General features: G+C 33.6%; 3 protein-coding genes across 4 annotated transcripts; 1 reads left to right on the top strand and 2 right to left on the bottom strand.

Annotated features, from left to right (window-relative positions):
• Positions 1-228: 228 nt before the first annotated feature.
• On the bottom strand, positions 229-10,599 carry kat80 (katanin p80). Its single transcript, XM_018549547.1, has 15 exons — positions 10,566-10,599; positions 9,259-9,389; positions 8,715-9,059; positions 8,372-8,562; positions 8,143-8,293; positions 7,900-8,063; positions 7,693-7,814; positions 7,435-7,491; positions 6,515-7,061; positions 5,853-6,168; positions 5,558-5,734; positions 5,398-5,481; positions 5,161-5,219; positions 833-952; positions 229-528 (listed from the first exon to the last, which is right to left on the bottom strand). Exons 1-15 carry the CDS (start codon positions 10,597-10,599, stop codon positions 396-398), a joined length of 2,631 nt encoding a protein of 876 aa, XP_018405049.1. The 3' UTR covers positions 229-395.
• A 2,045-nt stretch (positions 10,600-12,644) lies between these two features.
• Positions 12,645-16,756, top strand: LOC108781586 (UPF0598 protein CG30010). Of its 2 annotated transcripts, XM_018549600.1 has the most exons (5): positions 12,645-12,854; positions 13,288-13,336; positions 13,399-13,619; positions 13,821-14,026; positions 16,717-16,756. In XM_018549600.1, coding segments are annotated over exons 1-5 (633 nt in total). In that variant the 5' UTR covers positions 12,645-12,698; the 3' UTR covers positions 16,718-16,756. The 2 variants fall into 2 exon arrangements, with proteins under 2 accessions (XP_018405102.1, XP_018405101.1); XM_018549599.1 differs by lacking the exon at positions 16,717-16,756 and having other exon boundaries at positions 13,821-14,048.
• LOC108781554 (angio-associated migratory cell protein) lies at positions 16,659-19,838 on the bottom strand. Its single transcript, XM_018549550.1, has 8 exons — positions 19,673-19,838; positions 19,380-19,602; positions 18,738-19,003; positions 18,238-18,385; positions 17,971-18,182; positions 17,386-17,544; positions 17,128-17,306; positions 16,659-16,778 (listed from the first exon to the last, which is right to left on the bottom strand). Exons 1-8 carry the CDS (start codon positions 19,673-19,675, stop codon positions 16,706-16,708), a joined length of 1,263 nt encoding a protein of 420 aa, XP_018405052.1. The 5' UTR covers positions 19,676-19,838; the 3' UTR covers positions 16,659-16,705.
• Positions 19,839-21,311: the final 1,473 nt, after the last annotated feature.

Here is a 21,311-nt window from a genome sequence, read left to right as displayed (position 1 = left end):
TTTTTTCCATTAATGATGATAAGTAGCGCGACTCGTCCGACCGTTCAGCGACTAAGCAACGAACGTCTCGCAATTTTGTTCGCTTTCTCTAAGAATGGCTACGCGATTGCGGGGAAAACAACGACAAGGAAAAGGAGATCGGTAAACGGATTGATCGAGAACGATGGAAGAAGGCGGTAGCAGCAGGAACGTTCTCACGAGCGTTTTCTCAAAAAGATAGGCCGTGATCTCGTTGCTACTCCCTAACAAAGTTTTGTTTCGTTTCTATTTGGCGGACACAATGTGGTCTTTGTTTCACCATTGCTGAGCCGATCATCGAAAGGAAACCAGTAGTCGTCGACCGACGATACTGGCGGTCGAATTCACGAGGGTCTCAGACGACACCACTCTCGAGGTCACTCGAGGCTCCTGATGAGCACCGCTAGTTCGCGGAATGAGGCGCCGAGTTTGCCAGGCGTCGATTGCTTCTTCAGCAGGATCGCTCGTATCGCCAAAAGCTTCTCATGGCAGGAAAGGCACTTATGGTACCTAGAAGGAGAAAGAAAAAAACACGTGAAGTTTCCATACCAAAGATGGAACGATGACAAAGTTACATTACATCTTGAAAATATCATCTTGGTTTTCTATAGTATTTTTAAAAACTACATAATATTTGAGTATATTCTTTTATCATTAAATTTTTACGCGACATTAATGTATTATAAATATATCAAGATAAATTAATAGTTTAAAAATTGAGCTAAAAATTGAGGAATTGTTGCTAATAAAATCAATAGAGAAAAATTCGAATAAAATATCTAGATGTACCATATAAATAATAAATAAAACTCACCGTTCCTCTCGCGACACGTCGACGCCAATCGTATGTAGAGGTGCCTCCACGTTGGATTTTATCACCGAAGCGAAATTACGAAGAATAAGTCTCAATGCCGAACAAGCTATCGTTATATACCTGAAACAAATCAAATTTTAACAGAAATTAATAATAAAATATAGATCATACAAAATAATTTAAAAAAGTATGTATACATGGCTCAGATTAAAGATACCAATATTTTCATGTCTAATTAATCCAATATTAAAACTGTTCAAATTATATTTTAAATAATTTCAAATAATATTAAAATGTATGTTAAAATATAAAATATTTAATAAAAACAAATTATAAATAAACTATGAATGAATAGAGAAATAAATTATAACTATGTATCTTAACTATTTTAATTAAATATACTTTAGTTGTGTACTTTAAAACTACTTTAATTATAATAAAAAACTAATAAAACAAACAAGATGCTATATTATGTAATTTACAACTCGTTTGTCTACGAATAGTTCGGACGTTTAGGATCAAAACAATCGTGGAATGAGAATGGAAGCCTGTCTCGCAACACTGGTTTAGTCACGCCTGGTCCGTTCGGTAAAACGAGCGTTATTAGGCCCGCTAACGACGTCAATAAATAACGAAAGGCACGAAAGGCTTGCCTGTCGATTCAGCACGCTCTTGCTTTCGGATGGACGGGCGATAAAGGGTTCGAGCTCCCGTTCGAATCAGCGAGACGAATCGCGAATAGCCTCATGAATGCAACGTGCCGATCAACAATACTGCGTGTAATGCATCGTGCACGAGTCGCGACGACTCGAATTTTATGCGACTTGTAACAAAATGTGAAACCGATATGAGAATAGTCGAGTCGTAGGCTTTAGAAAAAAACCTTCCTCGTGGATGTTTCAACTAAAATAATTTAAAGTATAATTATTTAGATACAATTAATATAGAATATATTTATTCAGATAGATTTAGATAATAAAGAATAATACAATAATTGTTTAGCACATCGTTGAAATAAATTTTTTTAAATAATTCTTTGAGTAAAATAGAGAAATCAGATTGCAGAGATCTCGTTGACTTAAAATTTCGCAAATTAATATTTAATATATTTCTATTTATCGTACTTAATCTTGTCATTTCTGGCGTACTAAAAAAATATCAAAATATTAATTTTTTTTATTTCATTCTTTATAAGCTTAATCTAATGCTTCGCCAAATAATTTTCAACGTTTTGCAGCAAAGATCGCGTTTTTCTTTTCAAAATCAAAAAAGATCTATAAGGATGAAGTTAGATGATAAAAAGGGGGACAAATAGACGACAAAAGGGGATACGAGAAGCAATCGCGAAATTGGAAAACGATCGGGCGGAGCGCAAACCCTCCCCTGACACGTGACACGCGTCTAGACATTCTGGTCGACGATCTCTTTTTTTTCTCACGAGGCATCGGTTGCAGGACGAAAGGCCGCGACGAACGAGCCGTGAAAATGACGAGCAGGCTGTATGCAAACCGTCACTACATAATAAGTCGTCCGAGATGTGTACATTTGTCCGTGTCGATTTTGCGTCCCGTCGATGATTGCGAAATCAGAATATAAAACCACTGCTCCTCAAAAAATGCGAATTTAATAAACAAGCACAGACGCTTTTCATGTCTATCTTACTGTATTTCAGAAATATTTTAAATGAAAAATAAGAATTTTCAGAATCATTTATTCCTACATAGTAATTAGATAGAAAGTTAGTTAGATAATTAAAAATAATTGTTTTAACTTTCATGTTAAATATGGGGATAATTAAGCAGCAAAGTAGTTGTAAAATCTTTTGAATAGAATTAACAAAATTATTCTATGTAAAAACTTCAACTTTATGTATAAATATAGGATTTATATTAAGTATAATTTATTTCCGAGTAGACTGGCAGGTACCAATAAATGCTTGACGGCCTATTACGAATGACTGCAAACGACAGCTGCTCAGCGGCGGATAATTAGTTTGAATTCACTTTTCACGGTATTAAGTATACGCACAGGGTGCTAATACCGACCGCTCGACCGCTATTAACCGTCACTGACATTGCTCCAGGTAATCAGCACGAATAGTCCAATTATAATACAATATATTTTCTGAAACTAAATTATCAGAGAAATCTTATTTTTTAAAAAGAAGTATATACAAAATAGGAATTATGAAGAAATTTTTTCTACAACTAATGTCTCAGGTTTCAAAATTTCAAATTCTCTCAGATATATTATATTTTTAAGTTCTGAGAAAAATTACGACAATTAATGAGAAAATTATAATTGTTGAAATTAAATAGCTATTATTTTGTAATGAGAGTGGACAGAATAAATTAAATGCTATATCGTAATTATCGCCCGCTGAAATAAATATATACTTGGCAGAAGAAGGCAAGAAAGAAGTTCAAACAGAAAGAAAAAGACGAAAAGGAAAGCTTATTAAGACATTAGATGCTCGATCGAAGTCTAATTTTAGGGAAGATAATGAGTTTATCGGAAGTTGTCTGACGATCTACCGCTCAATAACTAATTAATCGTTAAATCAATATCAAATAATTTCAATTTCCACACACACACACACACATAGATCGAAATTGCAGGGATAGAAAATTGATTATACCATAACAGAATAGCGTAGACTTTTTTAATTGGAAAATAAAGATTTGTAACAAATATTATTGAAAACTAATAGTAAGACGCAATAAAAAGCTAATTTGTAATATATATACAATATTACAATAAATTTAAAAATGTATAAGATTAATGCATACATATACATATATATAACTAATCAGATCAAAATATTTTTAACACTCTAGTAGACAAATGAGAATTTAATTTCTCCTTACATAAAATATTTTAACAAAAATTAAATGTGGGGCCAAAGGTTAATTAAGGCTTCTAAAATTCACACGAGTGATTAGGAATCGTTATCGAATTATATCCTGATAATGAGAGGACAGAGAGAGACAACACGTGCGCAAAAAATAAAGAGGGTGAGTAATGGTAGTTCACAATAAAAACGCGGAAGGAAACAGTCGTTCCTCGTCATGACAGAGCAACAGCTTGGAACTGAGGGCAGTCGGTTAATCACCCACTTTCGTGCGTCAAATGAACGTAAAAGACAAGCCTCCTCCCTCCTCACTCGGATTTATAGTCGAATGGTCAGGAAGTGGCGCGTATCTGACGAGAAACCGTTTAATTTTGCAGTTATGGTATATAATGGCAATTTAAAACTTTATCTCAAGTAAAATATATATTTCTGTGCTTTAAACGTAATTACAACAAAATTTAATTTCATTTAGTTCAGTAGATCATTTGAAAAAATATGTCGTTGCAAAAAGAGTTATCTGCTTCGATTTTTTAAATTTAAATATTTCTCAAATCTAGGAACATATATATATATATTAAGTACATAAATCTATTTAGAATTTTCGAAATTTATTTAATACTTTAAAGCTTTTCTCCTAATTTCTAATTTTTTAATTGTAAACTATAAAAATTTTCTTTGTCTAAACTAATGTTTATTTAAATTTTGTTCCGTATTATTTTTCGACATGTGTCTAACTCTCAACAAATTTTAATCGGCGACCGTTTGGCATTGAAGATGACACTCGGTTGTTTTGTCCGCTCACTGTCACCGCATCGCGCCGGCATATGCGAGCGTGGTGACACTTCAGATTTCAATTCGTCTGGCGAACAATACGATTCAGCGAGCGACAGGAATGATCCGTGCGTCTTGTCGCATTTGCATCTGCCGCTATCTCCCATTGTCTCGGCTAATTTCGCGCATCGCCCTAACGCTCGCCTCGGGTTTCCCCGCTTCGGCAAATTAGCCATTCCCATAGTGCGGCCCCGAACTCGCTGCACCCCCGTTTGAACACCCTTTTAGAAGGGGTGTCCGTTTTCCAATATAAATGCCGTGCACGCGATGTTTTACTATTGAGGTGAAGTAATCTTAGACGATAATAGATGCAAAGTGTGCCACGCAAAGAGCGATGAATATTCACCGTGTCATCGCTAAATATACTCGCGTGATGCGACAATGAGATGCAAATGCCCATTGCAATCTGACGGGAATGCAAATATGACACTAATTGTAAAGCGAAGCAATCTCTGAAAACACGATAAGTTTGAAAAAAATATTCCGAACAAAGAAATAGGTCATCGGTCCACTTAAGATAACGATATAAATCATTTGCAAAATAATCTCATTGTTTTTATTGTAACGTGATAGATTATCTCGAGGACATCAAAAGTTCTTAGAGAATATTAATAAGAAAATGTAAAGTAGAATATTTCATACTCACATTTCATATCTACTTTGAAAAAGTTCGCTGATAGGACCCAGTAAGGAATTACACAGATCCTAAAATACGCCTTGTTAATTATTATTATACATATGTAGTATATAAATTCACACAGAATTATTCAAGCATCTAAGATCCAATTTGATTGTTAAAGATTTTATTCCTTATTTGTTTAATTACATTTATAACCTTAAGAAATTTTTTAATATTATTAAAATTATTGGGTCGCGATAAAACTACGTACGGTTTTAATGTGAGGATACTCAAAAGATCCACAATGACTGCCAGGTCATTCATCGCAACTGCAGAATCCACCGCGGCCTGAAATAAATATTACGTTACGTTTTTTGCTTTATACGTCTCGTATGTTTCTACGCAAAGTCAGACGAATAACAACCTTGAGATCCTTATTTTGCCAGAGGGAATAAATTATCTGTAATGAGCGATGCCGACTCTTAAGTACTGCCATCATCGAATCGTGGCTGCGCGACATACTGTTCTGCACTTCGGCCTCCGACATTTCCGTCAGCACGCCTTGAGGATAATCCAACACCGTGGGACTGGTGTAACTATGCTGTAAAACGTAAATAGAAGAGAATTAAAACTTGACAATTTTCTCGTTATATAAAGATGGAGACTTTATTATTAATTTTGTTATTTGTGCACAATTTATAAGTAAAAAGATTACTCACCGGTAAAAAATTTTCTACATCTAAACCATAAGGCTTATCGGCGCTCATCGGCACCACTTCTTCCTTGTCTGTGACTTTCCTTATCTGCGAGAGAATCGACTTTGGGATTTGCGGGAGTACATCGACTTTGGGATTCGGTGGGACCTGAGCCTTATTAGGTAGCTTTCTCGTGGACGATGATGTGTTCGTGGAGGCATTACGCGCCGACAGCACAGTTGAGGTAGCAAAAGTTCGGTTGAGCGACGTCGACCTCGATTGCGCTGTGTTTGGCCTATTCAACGCAGGATCTGAGGGACTATGTCTTATATTATTAATTCTACAACAAAAAAAGCCATCCAAACATTAATTACATAAGTATACAGAATACAATATTGTTTTAGTATAATTAATTTTCAATTTTAAGTTTTAGAGCATCATAAATATATTCTATATTGTAAAGAACAATTATTTTCTCTTAAAGACCACAATCTAAAAAAAAATATCACTTTGGTCAAAAAATAAAAAGATCTTTATTAATTCCAATCTTTATTAATTTCCAATTGCAATTTAAACGTTTTTCTATTATACTCATTAAAATATTCACGATAATTATTTTTTATATTTGTATACTTGAAGAAAATACGTCTTCACATTGTCCATTGTCACGCAAGAAGTATACTTACTGTACAGGATAGTCACTTTCATATCCCTGCTCCCCATCCCTGCTGCTCTGCCTCTTCAGGCAGTGCTTCGGGGAATCCGGGCTAGGTACTCTGTTCTTCAGCTTGCCATCGTCCATCACGGGAATTACTGCAGCCATCGGTGCAACGCGCGGCGTCAGGGTGGAGTTCGACCTTTGAGGTCCTAAGGGATGAGACGGCGCCGACACCGTTTGTTCGTTGATGCTCATCCTCTTTCCTGGGAACGGTGTGATGTTCTGCCGTAACGGCGGTATTGACGCGAAGTTCTTGGACGCCCTTTGATTCAAGCCATTGTTCGCCTGCAGATTCGCCCTAATCTGGCTCGTCGACATGATCGAATTCCTCTGTACCGGCATCGAAGATTTGATCGGTTGAACACGCACCGGTACTGGCTTCATCAGGGACAACGTGGGCGCTGGCGGGGGCGGTGAAGAAGGGGATGGCATCGACGGCATCTCCTCGCGTTCTATCGTGCTCAGGTTTGACATTGAGGTAGAGAGATTTTGTAATATCTGTGGTTGCGCCGGATCTAAAATAAGTTAATAGTATATCAATGATATTGTCCTCTTTTTCTAAGAGCAGTTATATATATATATATTTATTCCAGAGAATCTCTTAAAAACAAAATAATGCAATACTCATTTAAAGAACTTAAGACAAGATTTTTCTGGTATAAATAAAAATATTAGATTTACAAATTATAAATTTAAAAATAAAAAAATTTATCCATATTATTAAACTTTCTTAAAATTCGTATTCTAACATGCATTATATCAAGATTGAATGTTACATTAATATTTACACTTTTTTGTTGAGATTCTAATGCTGTAGTGATAAAAATTTTGTTTTGGAACTTATATCATGATTTAGTAACAATCCATGCAAAGGTTATTGAAACTCACCTATGTCATGAGGCTCCTGGAAAGCCTCGAGGGTTTCGGGAGGTGGTGTGCGAGACACTGCAACATATCATGCGCGGCATGCTCATTCACAAACTATACAGCGTTTGCATTCACATTTAAACGTGTTTGACATATCGTGTGTTCGCTAGTGATCACGAGGGGTTGGGTTAGATGTTAGTCTGGAATTTTTATTACACACGCACGCACACACTCGGTGAACAATGAGACATTACAAGGCGGATGTAACGAATCACTTACACGCCCTGCTCGGTTGAAAAACGTCCCTGTAATCGGTTACGTTGGGTATATCCGCATAGGTGACCTCGTCCTCCGGATCAGTGCCAGATTTATCCGCCTCTTCTATTGTCCGTACGTCCAATCTAGAAGCGCGTATAGATGTGTTACGATAATCAGTTGATGTAAAAATGTGGCGTTAAGATTGAACTTTATTGCGCAAAAACGTACGTATGCTTCTTTAAACTGATCGGTCGTTCTTTGGAAAAACTCTTTCTCAAGGAATTTCCATGACTAAACGGTGAACTCACGGCAGATATTCCTCCTAGTGGTGCAATCTTTTTCAAATCGCATATATACAGAACAACATTTGCGGTATGAAGACTCGCGCCGATCTGAAAAAATTTCCTGACTAAATAAAAGCAACATCGAATGTACATATTCGAAAGTTCAAAATCTAGCATTTTGTTTTACCAATTGGTTTTGAGCTATCGCTATATCCTGGACCTTTCCCCAGTTAGTCGGTATTGTATCTAGAGTCCTGCCCGGCTCCCAGCCATAAACCTTTAAAACATCGTGACTACCGGCAAACAGACATTCTCCGCCTTGACTAAAGTATAGGCACCTGTGAAACAGCGCGATAACAAAACAAATTAGTATGATTGAACAATTACATTGTAGGATCATTGTTTTGCAAACTCACCGGATGGCCGAAGAATGACTCTGTTCCGTGGAAGATACAAGCTGAAACGATTCTAAATCCCAGAAGTGCACAGTTCTGTCGGCGCTACCGCTAGCTAATAGGAATTCATGCGGATGAAACTCTACAGTTGTGGCCGGACCTCTGTGTTCTGAAAATTCCCTTAGTTGTCTACCGGCCTTTAGGTCCCACAGCTAATTTAAAAATAACATAAAAGTCAATGTCTTCTGTCTCATATATAAAATAGTATAGAAAAGAATAAAAATCATTCTATATATAAGATGATAAGAAGGCTTAAGATAACACATGATAAAAATATATTTTCCTGGGAAATAATATGACTCACCTTGACCATTCCTTCCTCCCCAGCACTGGCAATCCATTGTCCATCAGGACTGAACTTTAAACTATTCACAGTCCTATTATGTCCCTTGTACGTAAAAATACAGCCTTTCCTACGGATATCCCACAATTTAATCGCGGTATCTAAACTCCCAGATGCTAGCAACTCTCCATAAGGATGAAAGTCCATGCAACGTATCCCGGATTTGTGTCCCGTTAACGTGCGCGCTAACTTGGCATGCTCCAAATCCCAAATCTTCAACGCACCCGTCTGTGAGCCAGCACATACAAGATCTTCCGTTTGGCCAAAGCGTACGCATTCTATGGGAGTGGTGTGGCCACTTAGGCTCTGGAAACAGATAGATACAAATTTCATGTAATTTTTAACAAATTCAATAACATTGTTTGAGAAACAATTTAGTGTTTATAGTTCTTTCATGAAATAGTACTTTACAGAAATAAATATAAATTTAAATTTGTTCTACAAATCATTGTATTTAATCTTGAACTCAATAAAGATAATGGGATTGTTGCGCAACAATTATTACCATAATACAATTCTGCTTTCCAACGGCCCATAGGTTCACCTTTTTGTCGTCACCGCCTGTGACCAGAACACGACCAGATTTGTGGCCCAACGCCAAGCAATTGACGTTCGGTGTATGGGCGACGAATTCCTCTGTGCCAAAAAAAGAAAAGAATACATTTTACGCATACTGATTTATTCACGTTAATGTTATGCAAGAGATACAGTATAAAAGATTTTATAACACAAATAATTTTTGTTCAGATTGATTTATTTATGAATATATAAGGTGTAATTTTGTTTTTTCACGTTGGAGAAAAATCAATCTATTTACTAAATCAGAATCACCTGAGCAAACTGATCAATTCCATTTCTAGTAAATTTCTTAATTTTATTACCAGAACAGTTTATAACTTTTTATCAATTTTTTTCTATTTTTGATTTCATGGAATAGATAAATTTGATTTCTAGGAAATTCATTTGTTCATAAAACTACAAGCATGAAAATTTAAAATGTCAATCTTTCTGTTTCTCTAATAAATAATTTTCCATTCTGGGCTACAGGCTACAAGTCAATAAGTAAATCCTGATCACATAATTGAAAATGTCAAATTAAAATAGAATATAGATTATATATTTAGGTTGAAAAATTAAAAACATACATAATAAGCTCATTTCCATCAATAAGTAAAAACAAGTTAATAGTGTATTTAAAACATTTTTTAATTTAAATAAATAATCTATATATTTTTTTTGTTCCAAATTAATATTTTTAATTATAATTAAAACTTAACTTATTGATAATTTGTGATATTTAGCTAAGAATGGGAAATTACTATACATATATATTAGAGGAGCAAAGGTTGAACTAATGAATTTTCATGCCTGTAGTTTGACAAGCATCAAATAAAGTCAACTCTCTAGTCAACTATACAATACACTTCTTTTATTTAAAAAAGAGTATAACTGTCATTCCATCAATATAAATTATTCATTCGTAAAAACAGGCCCAAAAATTTCCATCTATTGCAATCTAGTTTCTGCTACCGTGTGAAAAAAACGACTTCTCATTTTCGCCGCGGGATAAATTCCCCGGTTGAGCGAGATGTAACCATAATTGGAAGAAACTGCGAGGTAGCAGCTAAAGTGAGAAAGTAAACAGAGACTGTTTACTCGCGGAGACCTCGCGGAAAAGCAGGATTCTCGCGGAGGAGAGAAAAGAAGGAAAGAAAAGAAGCGATACAGCGGGAAAGAGAGAGCGTGAGAGAACGCATGGCGTGCTCGCGCGCGCCAGGATATCCCTTTTCCCAATGAACAATGAGATCTTACGGAGCTTCCAGGACCTCCTCGTAGACGAGGCCATGTTCATGCCGCGCGCGCGGACTTATTTGGCAGCGACGGCGGTCCGTGGTCCCGGTTGGCGCACGACGTACGATCTCCTCTCGCTGTCGCCGCTGCGCGAACGTAACATGTTTACCAGCGGCAAACGGTAACAGCCTCCACTCTTCTCGCGGTCTCTCCTCTTCCTTCGGCGACCGGGCACCGCGGCGCGTGGCGTCGCGAGACGTCACGTCGCGTAGCGTCGCGTCGTTGCTCCCCGCCGGGGAGAGCGTAGAAAAAAAAAAAAAAGAAACGCGAGACGCTGTCCCGAGAGCGCGAAAAACGGATCACCTCTCTCTCACTCGGGAAACTGCCACCTTCTCCTCGCTACTGTCTCGTATCTCATCTCACGAACCTGTCACTATCTCACCGTCTCTCTCTTACTCTCGCTCCGCTCCGTTCGTCTGACAGTCTATCAGTGGCGCACGCAGTCGCGAGGCCGCGATCGTGTTCTTCTTCGTTAGATGGCGGTAATTGCGTTATCTATCACTGGTAAAATAAAATGGTTAATTGATTACCGACAATCGCTGGCAACACAAAGACCTACTGTTACCGATCTAATAGAGTTTTCTAATAATCAATGTCGATAATGTCAGCGTTCTTTAATTATCTCTGGATTCGAGACACCTTCGAACCTTCCCACTCTTCCCAGACATGGCACACAATATGAGGTTAATATGTTTTCATTATCGGTACATGTCAAATTATTGTATTATGTAAAGAAATTAACACATATATGTTGTATATAAATGCTATATTATTAATAAATTATTTATGTAAAATATAACTAACACATACAATAATTATATATATTACAGTTTAAAAGTCATTTTTGTGTATCGAGAACAGCTTACAAAATAAATAGATACTTAATATGTATGCAATTTCGAAATTTTGGTTCTAAGTTCTAATCATATTCAATCGCTCAGCAAGCGTTACCTAGCCGCTTTGCCGTCTTGAATTTGCCCATTGATCGCTATAGAATGTTTATGTTTATGTTTGTTTTTTTAGAATGTTTATTTTATAGCTGGGAATCGTACAATTTTGGTGCGCACTCAGTGATGAACGCTATGCCCACCCGATATCCGAGTACCACTCGCAGATATCACTCTATCTTTGTTGTTTACAAAATGTTAAACGAGGATGACTGGCAGCATCCGAATGGGAATCTGGACACGCCCTATGAATGACGCATGAAGTGCATGAAATATCATTTTATCCTTCTTTATTCCTCGGTGAACAATAAGGACGAATGATGTATCATGCGTTTTGTGCGTAATTCCAAATAACATCCGAAAATATACTTGGCATTCCTTGGATTGAGAGAAGGTGAGAGGGAAGTAAGATCAGGAATTGTCTTGTGCTCTTCCCCGCCGTACACTTTTCACATTTATTTTACAATCAATACGAAGATAAACAAGTTCACACGCATAAAAGATATTAATCTAAGATTTGAAACCAATCGATCACACTATACGAAAATAGAATGTCTTCTAAAGAAATTTCCGGAGGAGCTATTGGAAGTGAGAGTCCCTCGATGCCACTCTACATGGTATATTCAATAAGACGCGTGCGAATGATAGCACAACCTCAGAACGAGGTTAAAGTTTTTTTTGCAACAGTTGGAATAATAATGTTAGCTGTTGTGCTCATAATGGGTATTTATCACGTTATTAAAAATGCATAATATTTATATGATGTTTATATAATACTCGCTTTAACGTTTATTGCATCAATGTTTATATAGAGGAATATAATTGATGTATTATGTGTATGTAATTGATGTATTTACGCTACAGTGTGATATTAAACTGTGATACAGACTGAACGCAGCTTAAGTAATAATTTACGAATCTGATCATGGAACAAAATCGAAATGGGTTCCGATCGGAACTATTTCGTTTTTCCTAAAAAAAACACAACAGAAATGTACAGGAAATAGTTAGGAGGTTATAAAAATAATTTTTCCTGACAAACTTTCTACATTGTTTTTCTTCAATATTAATAGATTACTTTAAGAAAGAAAAATTGAAGAATTGAAGTCCTTATATTGTGATTATTATTGAATTCAAATTTACCAAAATGACGTCCATACTTTGTATGCGTATTGGCTTTGCAGCCAGCCAAAAATTTCTTTTATCCAATATTCTCGGGAGAAATTACGTGACATATATTCAAGGTCAATCTCCTCAACCCCGTGTGCGAGAGTACTTCTATTATATTGATCATCAAGGCATGGTATTTTTCATTTTATCTCTATCGAAATTATCTCTCTATTTAGTTTTTTCACTGGTGAAACATATTTTCTCAGATTTTTATAAACGCTTTCAGAAGTGCCGAGGAAATCTACATCTCTTTTAAAATTCTTTGGATATGTTTTCATCATGAATATTCATCTGAAATATTTTAAGATTTTTCATTCTGTAATTTCTGATAAAATCTTATAAATTCTAAGAAAGTATCAAGATATTTTTCTTTGAAATTATAAAATGAGAAATCTTAGGAGATTTCAGAATTCATGTATGAAAAATTGTAAAAAAAAAAGAACCATAGATTTTCTCAGTATCTCTGTAAAGTGTTTGAATTTGAATAAAAATTCTGGGAAAAATATTCAGGGTAATAAATGAGGGTAACAAATATCTCATGAATAACTTTATAATATCTATTACAGTTGTTCCTGGATGATGTCCGCATAAGGAATTTCACCTCCTGTTTTAAAGGTATACACCAATGTTTACATCAACTGAAAACATCTTTTTAATAAATGTTGCAACTGTTACAGATAAGAAATTCCTGGCATTCTTTTTCAAGCGCATGAGGAAAAACGATACTGAACACTACACAGACGACTTTCCATTCTTATCAATTTGTGGCGTAGAAAGAAATTATGTAAGATGTGACGATTTGCCATTGGTTTTTACAAAGATAATCCAAGAGTGTAACGTAGAAACTGGTGCAGAAGAGGACTGGTTTAGTTACGCGCACGCAGATGACTTATTAATGGTAATTTCACAGAATCAGCTAAATATAGTCATATATGTCTAATCTGCAGATAAGACAACTTGATAATTTATCAGATTTATTTAGTGGATAAACAAAAGTAAGAGAATGAGTTGAATTTTATCGAAAAATGAAATAATTTTAGTAAAGTTACAATTTTAACGAGTTTTACAGACGCTGTAATAATCAACAAATTTGTCGCAGATGCCTTTCGAACCACAAAGATTATTTATGAACATTAAAACAGGTAGAGTGTATCATCCTGCACCAGAGAAAATTGGCGGGATTGGTTTAGTGAGATCCAATTTAGCTATTGAGTTCAGCGCTTTGTTCAACTTTGAAAACGGCGAGGAAAATGCGCCGACACATTTTGTGTGGAGAAACGAGCGATACCAACTCGATACAGAATGGTATAAAGACAAACTTTCATAAATACATAAAAATAACAAAACTTTTTTATGATTTATAAGTACATTGTGAAAAGGAATATTGTGAGGCTTTTCCGAGTTAAACACTGATTGTTGATGTGTAGTTAGATTTATTCCATATATTTGATAACAAACGTTTTGATCCATGATTCAGATTCTTCTACCATAAAACAAAATTCCTCAACTTTACCATTATGCTTCCCAGTACACTGCACAATCATAATATTATATACATTATACTATTCGATTTGAATTACTTCTTTATTTAATTTTGTTTTTACATTGCTAATTGCATTATAATAATTCTGAATTAAAACTTACATGGTAAATCAGTGAACTTTAAAGATAACAGTCTATTATCATGTCAAGTTAGAATATACATTTATAAATAAGAAAGTAAAGAAGTTATTAAGGAGAGAGAAACTCATTTGTTTGTAAATAAATACTCAAAAGCCTTATCTAATAATTCTGTATCTATTTGCATTTTAAACTATATATTCTTTTGTTTGTGTATTAAAATCATTTCTGATATTAGTCTTTCGTCTAGAATTTTTTCCTCGTCAAGTATTTTTATATTGTTCCAATCGAAATCATGCGAGTATTCTATGCGATGTTTTGTAAATGCTCATCTATTCTCGTTTTTAATGTCCTACTCGTCTGTCTTATACATATGTATAGGAAACACAAAGAATGTGTAGCAACAATTCTTTGCATGATATTTTATATATCACATACGTATGCATCATTGTCTATAGTTTGTCCTTCTGTACTTTAATAATACTATTAAATTTATTGATACCTTCATATTTTGACTGTTTTATATTTGTTTAAAAAATTCTTTATTTTATTCGAAATATTTGCTACAAACGGTATTGTAAAATAATTTTGTTTTTTATCTGTGATATTATCATTCTTCTTATTAGATATTACTGGGTGCTTTCCAATTGATGACACAAATCGACACAAGTATCGTTCTATCTTTGTCAATCTCTAAATGTCAAGAAAGATAGAACGATACTTGTGTCGACTTGTGTCATCAATTGGAAAGCACCTACTGTGTACTACATGAGCTGAATTTTTTGTGTAATCTCTTTTTAATAGTAGTAAAAATAAAATGTAATGGATAACTATTTTGTAATAAAATTGTTAAAATCTTATCAAAATTTGTTTTATGAAAGAAACGATAAGATAATTGTAATACTCTGTTTGTTAAATTAGTTAGAACTTCTATTTTATGTACTAATGGATGTTGAGAAAAATAAAAAGGATGATATATCATAATTGTATTACTCTGTCTGTTAGAACTAGTTATAACTCCTATTTTATGCACTAATGGATGTTGTGAAAAATAATTTAAATAGCATCCTGAGGAAGTTGGTTTCTAATAGCAATCGTAAATAATAGAATTGTTAGATTTTATCAATCACATTTAAACAATTCAGTCTATCATTATCCTCCTCCAGTGTAAATTTAAGTCTTAAGTAGTAACTATTGAAAGTATGACCGAGTTCATTAATATATGTTTTATTAGTTGCTAATGTAATATCGTTCACATAGCGTACATAAAACGTTGGATTAATTATCAATTTATTTAAACAATTTGATTCTAAAAGTCCTTTAAAACTATGTCAGCTATGATTGGTGATAAGGGAGAGCCCACAGATACATTAAATGTTTGTCTATAATATTTTTCAAATGTAAAAAATGTAGAGCACCAATTGTATAGCATTAATAAACTCAGTCTTAGTTGAACACGTAGTATTACAAATATTATGCCATCTATTAATTCTCTCTAATACTAGATTAATGGAACGTGTAAAGAGAAAAACGACATCCAATGAATACAACGCATCATAATCATAGATTTTTAATTTTTAAATCTTTTTTATAAGTTGGAAACTCTTTGTAACAACATTATTAGATTATGGTAAACTTTTTTTCGAAATACAATGCAAGAATATCGCTAAATTATGCAACGGACTACCGATATATGATAATACATAACGAACTATTTGCTAATGTTTGTGTATTGCTTACCGATAAACAAAGTTTTCTCCAAACTTCAGAAGTGCTTGTAGTACATCAGTAAGGATAGATATCTTCTTATATATACTGAGATTTATAAACCAGTGTTTGACTTGGAAAGACATCACCATATTTCTTAATTTATTTCAACTGAGTCTAATCAATATTTTTTACACATTGTGAAACTATACAAATTCTTGAATAATTGGAGCGTAAGATTCAAGATTTGCTCAGATAAGCTTTAATGGTCACACATCGTCTATTAAAAAAGTTATTGATAAAGAATATGCAAACAAGCGTTGAATGAAATAATCTGAAGATTAGGAATTTTACAAAGAAATTATCTGTATATTTATTATAATTGCTGGGAAAAATGAAACCCCTGCATTTCCACTCGAAAATATTCTATTCTATTCGAATTTAATTCTATAAAAAAATCAGGAAATCTTGTTTATTTAATAATTTGCTCAGTCTTAATTTCAGTAATACATTTATTCCTCCTTTTTACAGTTTTATCAATATATATATATTTTTATAAATCACTTGCGAAAATATATTACAAATTCATATATGCTTATATATACGTCTATATACATGTATTTTTATACTTTAATATCCTATATCTTCCATCATATGTTAACATATAGATGAAATATCAAAGATCCTGGCAGTACCATCGTCGGAAACTGTTACTGCTTTCTTCTCATCACTGAAAAGTTACGAAATGTATTAAATACCATAGAAGAGATCGAATATATTTCATAAATAGGAAATTTACAGAATTCTTTGACAATGCCAGATTCTCAAAATATCACAAAAAATTGAATTAATTTTAATTGTTCGAGAATTAGCGATATAGAATTATAAACGCTTATTAAAATTTACGATTAATTCAAGTTATTTTTTGATGTTACATGATGACTGTCCGAATTTAAGGAAAGTTTACTTCGAACAAGTATAATTAATCTACTTGTAGAATATTTTTCCATGATACTAACAATTTTATATTCTATTCTTTTCTTACGCAACTAACACAAATTTGCTTATTAATGGTTTACCTGGATATGCATATGTCATATAAAGCCCCTCTATGCCCAGAGAATACTCGAAGGTAGTGACCTGCTCTTGCATCAAAACATCTTAGTTTACAATCTAATCCCGCTGTAAAAAATATCGATGTCTTAGTCCAAACTAATTTTGAGACACCTCCTTCTTGATTTATCTCGTGCCTAAGATTCTGAAAAGGAATGAGATTTAGGACTTGTTAATATTAAAAAAAAAAAAGAAATTCTAGATATAAATATAAAGAATAATACTTGTTTGGAAATATCCCATATGTAAATTTTTCCACATGTTTCACTCGTGACTGTTGCACTTGCAGCAGCAGGGAATGTAGGATCTTTACAAAACGCTACAACCTCTACATGGTCTTTGTTATCGCCATGTTTATTTAAATCTTGAAGTATACAAATCACCTGAAAAATATTTTGTTATCAAGTTACTCTTAAGTTACGAATCCGGATGCCGCGTGAGTATATAAGAGCAGCAAACTCATAATTAGTAGATCTACGGACTTAATCTCCATATAATTTCGTAAAAATTAATTAGATTTAGATCGTTTTTCTTTATATTTTGCTTCGTAAAAATTATTATCCTGCAAAATAGATAGACATAAGGTTGACTTTATCTCATAATAAACTCAATTATAAAAAAATATGTTTGAAAAGGTCTGCAAGCTCTGATTTTGGTTACAGTTTAAGCTACAAATCAGCAATAGACAAAAATCTTAAATAACTGATGACAGTTACTTTAATCTTTATACAGATAACAAAAAAATAATAATTTTATCAATTAATAATCCTTTCTTTTCAAGGAATGAAGAAAATAAAAGTTTCTTATACCTTGCCATTATGTGCTGTACTTAGAATAGTCTGACTTTCCATTGACACCGAAATCAATAGATTATTATCCATGTAACAATCAAGAGCAATGATAGTGCTTGAATGCCCATGTAATCCTGTTTGGTCAGGGGGAGTGGTGGATATTAGAGTGTTCGATTTTAAATCTATTACGTGAATCATACCATTTTCATATCCTATTGCAGCACGTTTCCCTGCAAGATTTAGATTAGTGCTCTCTTGAGTAAATCTAAGATTCCTATCACTTACCATCTGGAAGAATTACACCAGCCTCTGTTTTAATACCGGTACCCTGTGCGAAGATTTTGCAATCATCCTTTCGTGTTTTTAACATATAAACTTCTCCTGTTTCGGTACCTGTTATTAAGATATCACTGAAAGGATGCCACTTTATCCACTAGATAATGAAAAAAGAGATTATTAATAAATTATTATAACTGCTTATGTTTAAAAGAACAATAAGTTTATTACTTAAAGTTGAATTTTTTGTACTTATCATTTTTTTGTACTTTTCTTTAAACTATTGATTTCCTTAAGACACAATTGAAAATCACAGGCAATAAAAATAAAAAATAACAGATTTTAATCTATCAGAAATCATGTATACTAGGATATACAGTTTCTGATTAAAATCTGTTATTCCCTTGTTCCTATTACCTTTACTTTTCAGTTGATCAAATTGTAATTAAATTATTTTATTTGTAGCTATATAAAAACAGTTTTAATAATTGTTATCTAACAATGCTCACATTAATGTCATTCATTAAGACAGTTTCCCAGACACAAGTTTTGTCACTTATCCGCCACAATTTTATTTTGCCACACATATCAGCTGTGGCTAGATATTTGTCGTTGTAATTAAATTCGGCAAATATAACACTATCGTCATGGCTGCCATCAGTATTGAAAATACTCTCACCCGTGTTGGTATTCCAGAGGTATCCTTTGTCATCCTCACCCCCTGTTGCCATTAAGTCACCATTTTTACTTAACGAGCAACAAAACACTATATGATCTAAAATCAATTTAAAGATAAAAAAGTTTCTGGTAAGAGACACAAACAATCTAGTATAACTCAGTTAATCATTACATTCTTGTTTGTCAATGTTAAACTACAAATACTTTTTATTTGATGGTACAAGTTGACACAAGAGTTGTTCTATCTTTGACTGTTTTTCTTTTAGGAGACATAGTTAAAACAAGTATTCATTTTTCTTATTTATTGCCAAGGACAGAATAATGTTTATGTCAATTTGTGTCACTAATGATACATTCTACTTAAAAGTATCCGAAGACAGAATAATACTTGTGTCGATTTGTATCACCAAATAGAAAGCATCCAATGCTTTGCACATTAATCAGTCTCAAGTGAAGATCAAAGGCTTTCTTACGAGACTTGTGGCCACGAAAAACACGTATAGCATTGTCTACGTTGTCCTCCTGCATAAGAGCATCTGTTTGTGGATTCTCATTTTCATTGTCAGACGAACTCGAGCTCTCGAAAATCGGATCATTCAAATCAATAACCTCCTCAATATCATTCTCTTGAATCATTTCTTCATCCAAAAGATCTTCCACTTTAGATGGAGACGGTAGAGTACGTTTGTCTTGCATCTATTTAAAAAAATCACAATTAATCAGCTGTTTAAATCAATTAGCAAACCTAATACTGACTAGTACTGACCATTACGAAATAAATGCGAACGAACGAATAAAAATATTTTTAATTTTCCTGAATCCCTGTGGCACGCTAAAATATTGAAACACGTATTCACAGCACGTGGATTTCAAACAACACTAGAATTAGTAGACTAGAATCTAGAACCATAATTAGAACCTAGAATAGTCAGCAGATCAAAACCAATCAAAACAGAATGGAACCCACTTGATCCCGGATCTACAAAGTTTTAAGGGTCGACACTGTCGACAGGAGTGACTCAGAGACCTCTAATCGAAGATGAATTTTTTATTCCCAAATTACGGCTAAAATACTGGATGGATCGCGTTTTAATTGTGATATTCGTAATTAGGAAAGGCTCTTGAAGGCTCGTACAGAGCTATTTTTTTGTAAAAAGGCATAATAAAAATTTGTTCTGTTATCGCACTCGATGTGTACTATGGTGCAGTTGAGAGGTGTATACATGATCTTATTTTAATAAAAATTTTCAAATTTGTAAATCTGACTCTGTACGAGCCTTCCCAGCAATATAACAATGAAATCCCAACAGGTTTCATAAGGAAATATTGTTTCTTTAAGAAGAAAAATGAGCATAACTGACCCAGATCTGCACTGATTTGCACTCATAAATGTATACCTTTATGCTGAAATTATGGCTAAAATATAACATGAATCGTGTTTTGATTGTGATATTCGTAATCAGAAAAGGCTCCTGAAGGCTCGTACAGAGCTATTTTTTTGTAAAAAAAAAAGGCTAACAAAAATATTACAGGAGTGGAGTGGGTCACTCCTGTCGACCCTTAACTAATTACAGTCGAATTCGAAGAGAATAATCGATTATGTTTCCTTATGGCTTAAAACTCTATTGTAGACGTATAATATATAATGCATAAGAAAATGTACCAATCAAAGTTCTTCGTTTCCTTTCTTTCTATGAAATAAAGAACTCTGATTGATTGAATTTCTTATAGGCCTTCTACAATAAGCCATTACCTAAGTTTTAAGTATTAAGTCATAAGAATTGACCACTCACAGTCGATTATTCTTCTCACATTCGATTGTAATTGGTAAATTTTTTATGATTTAACATTTAAAACTTAAGTAATGGCTTATTGTAGAAGGCCCATTATGCTTTATGCAAATCCTGCAAGTCTGTGCTCCCCGCTTTATAATAGAAATAATACGGAAGTTTGCTGCCCACTAAACTCTAAAACCTTCTCAATAAATTTGGCGGCTAAAATTTAATTTAGAGAATCTAGATTAAATGAGGAATAAAATTCAATTTTTAATTTTACTGTTATAAATTCTCTCATTGTAATTTTAATTTTTTTTTGTTACAAAGATTATACGTAATGTATCTTATTTCTAAGCAACGTCAAATGCACATAATTGTAAATATTATGTGTGGGTCAATATTAAATATTTCTATAATAAGGAATGAAATAAAAAAATGTACATGCTAATCAGCTTTTATTTAACAACTATGTCAAACTTATTTTAAAGAAAAACAATGCAACATTATGTAATAAGCTTTCTGTACATATTTGAACTTTACGTTAATATTTATATATTATATGCATATGTATATATATATATTATATATATACAACACATTCATACACCATACAGTCCATAAATAATGCTA

This window comes from Cyphomyrmex costatus, unplaced genomic scaffold, assembly GCF_001594065.2.
Source record: "Cyphomyrmex costatus isolate MS0001 unplaced genomic scaffold, Ccosl1.0 scaffold837, whole genome shotgun sequence".
Taxonomy (NCBI): domain Eukaryota; kingdom Metazoa; phylum Arthropoda; class Insecta; order Hymenoptera; family Formicidae; genus Cyphomyrmex; species Cyphomyrmex costatus.
Note: the sequence above shows the minus strand (reverse complement) of the source record. Positions and strands in the feature narration are given on the sequence as shown.

Bases quoted from the DNA above. Each gene is read 5' to 3' on its own strand.
- kat80 (XM_018549547.1), bottom strand. From the start codon at position 10,599: ATGGCCTCGTCTACGAGGAGGTCCTGGAAGCTCC. The intron at 7,062-7,434 runs GTGAGTTTCAAT...AACTTATTTTAG, and splicing joins CCAGGAGCCTCATGACATAG to ATCCGGCGCAACCACAGATA. The intron at 5,735-5,852 runs GTGAGTAATCTT...TACGTTTTACAG, and splicing joins ATGTAGAAAATTTTTTACCG to CATAGTTACACCAGTCCCAC.
- LOC108781586 (XM_018549599.1), top strand. From the start codon at position 12,699: ATGACGTCCATACTTTGTATGCGTATTGGCTTTGCAGCCAGCCAAAAA. The intron at 12,855-13,287 runs GTATTTTTCATT...TATCTATTACAG, and splicing joins ATATTGATCATCAAGGCATG to TTGTTCCTGGATGATGTCCG. The intron at 13,620-13,820 runs GTAATTTCACAG...AATTTGTCGCAG, and splicing joins ACGCAGATGACTTATTAATG to ATGCCTTTCGAACCACAAAG.
- LOC108781554 (XM_018549550.1), bottom strand. The intron at 19,004-19,379 runs GTAAGAAAGCCT...AATTGATTTTAG, and splicing joins TTTTCGTGGCCACAAGTCTC to ATCATATAGTGTTTTGTTGC. The intron at 17,307-17,385 runs GTATTATTCTTT...ATTCCTTTTCAG, and splicing joins TATGGGATATTTCCAAACAA to AATCTTAGGCACGAGATAAA.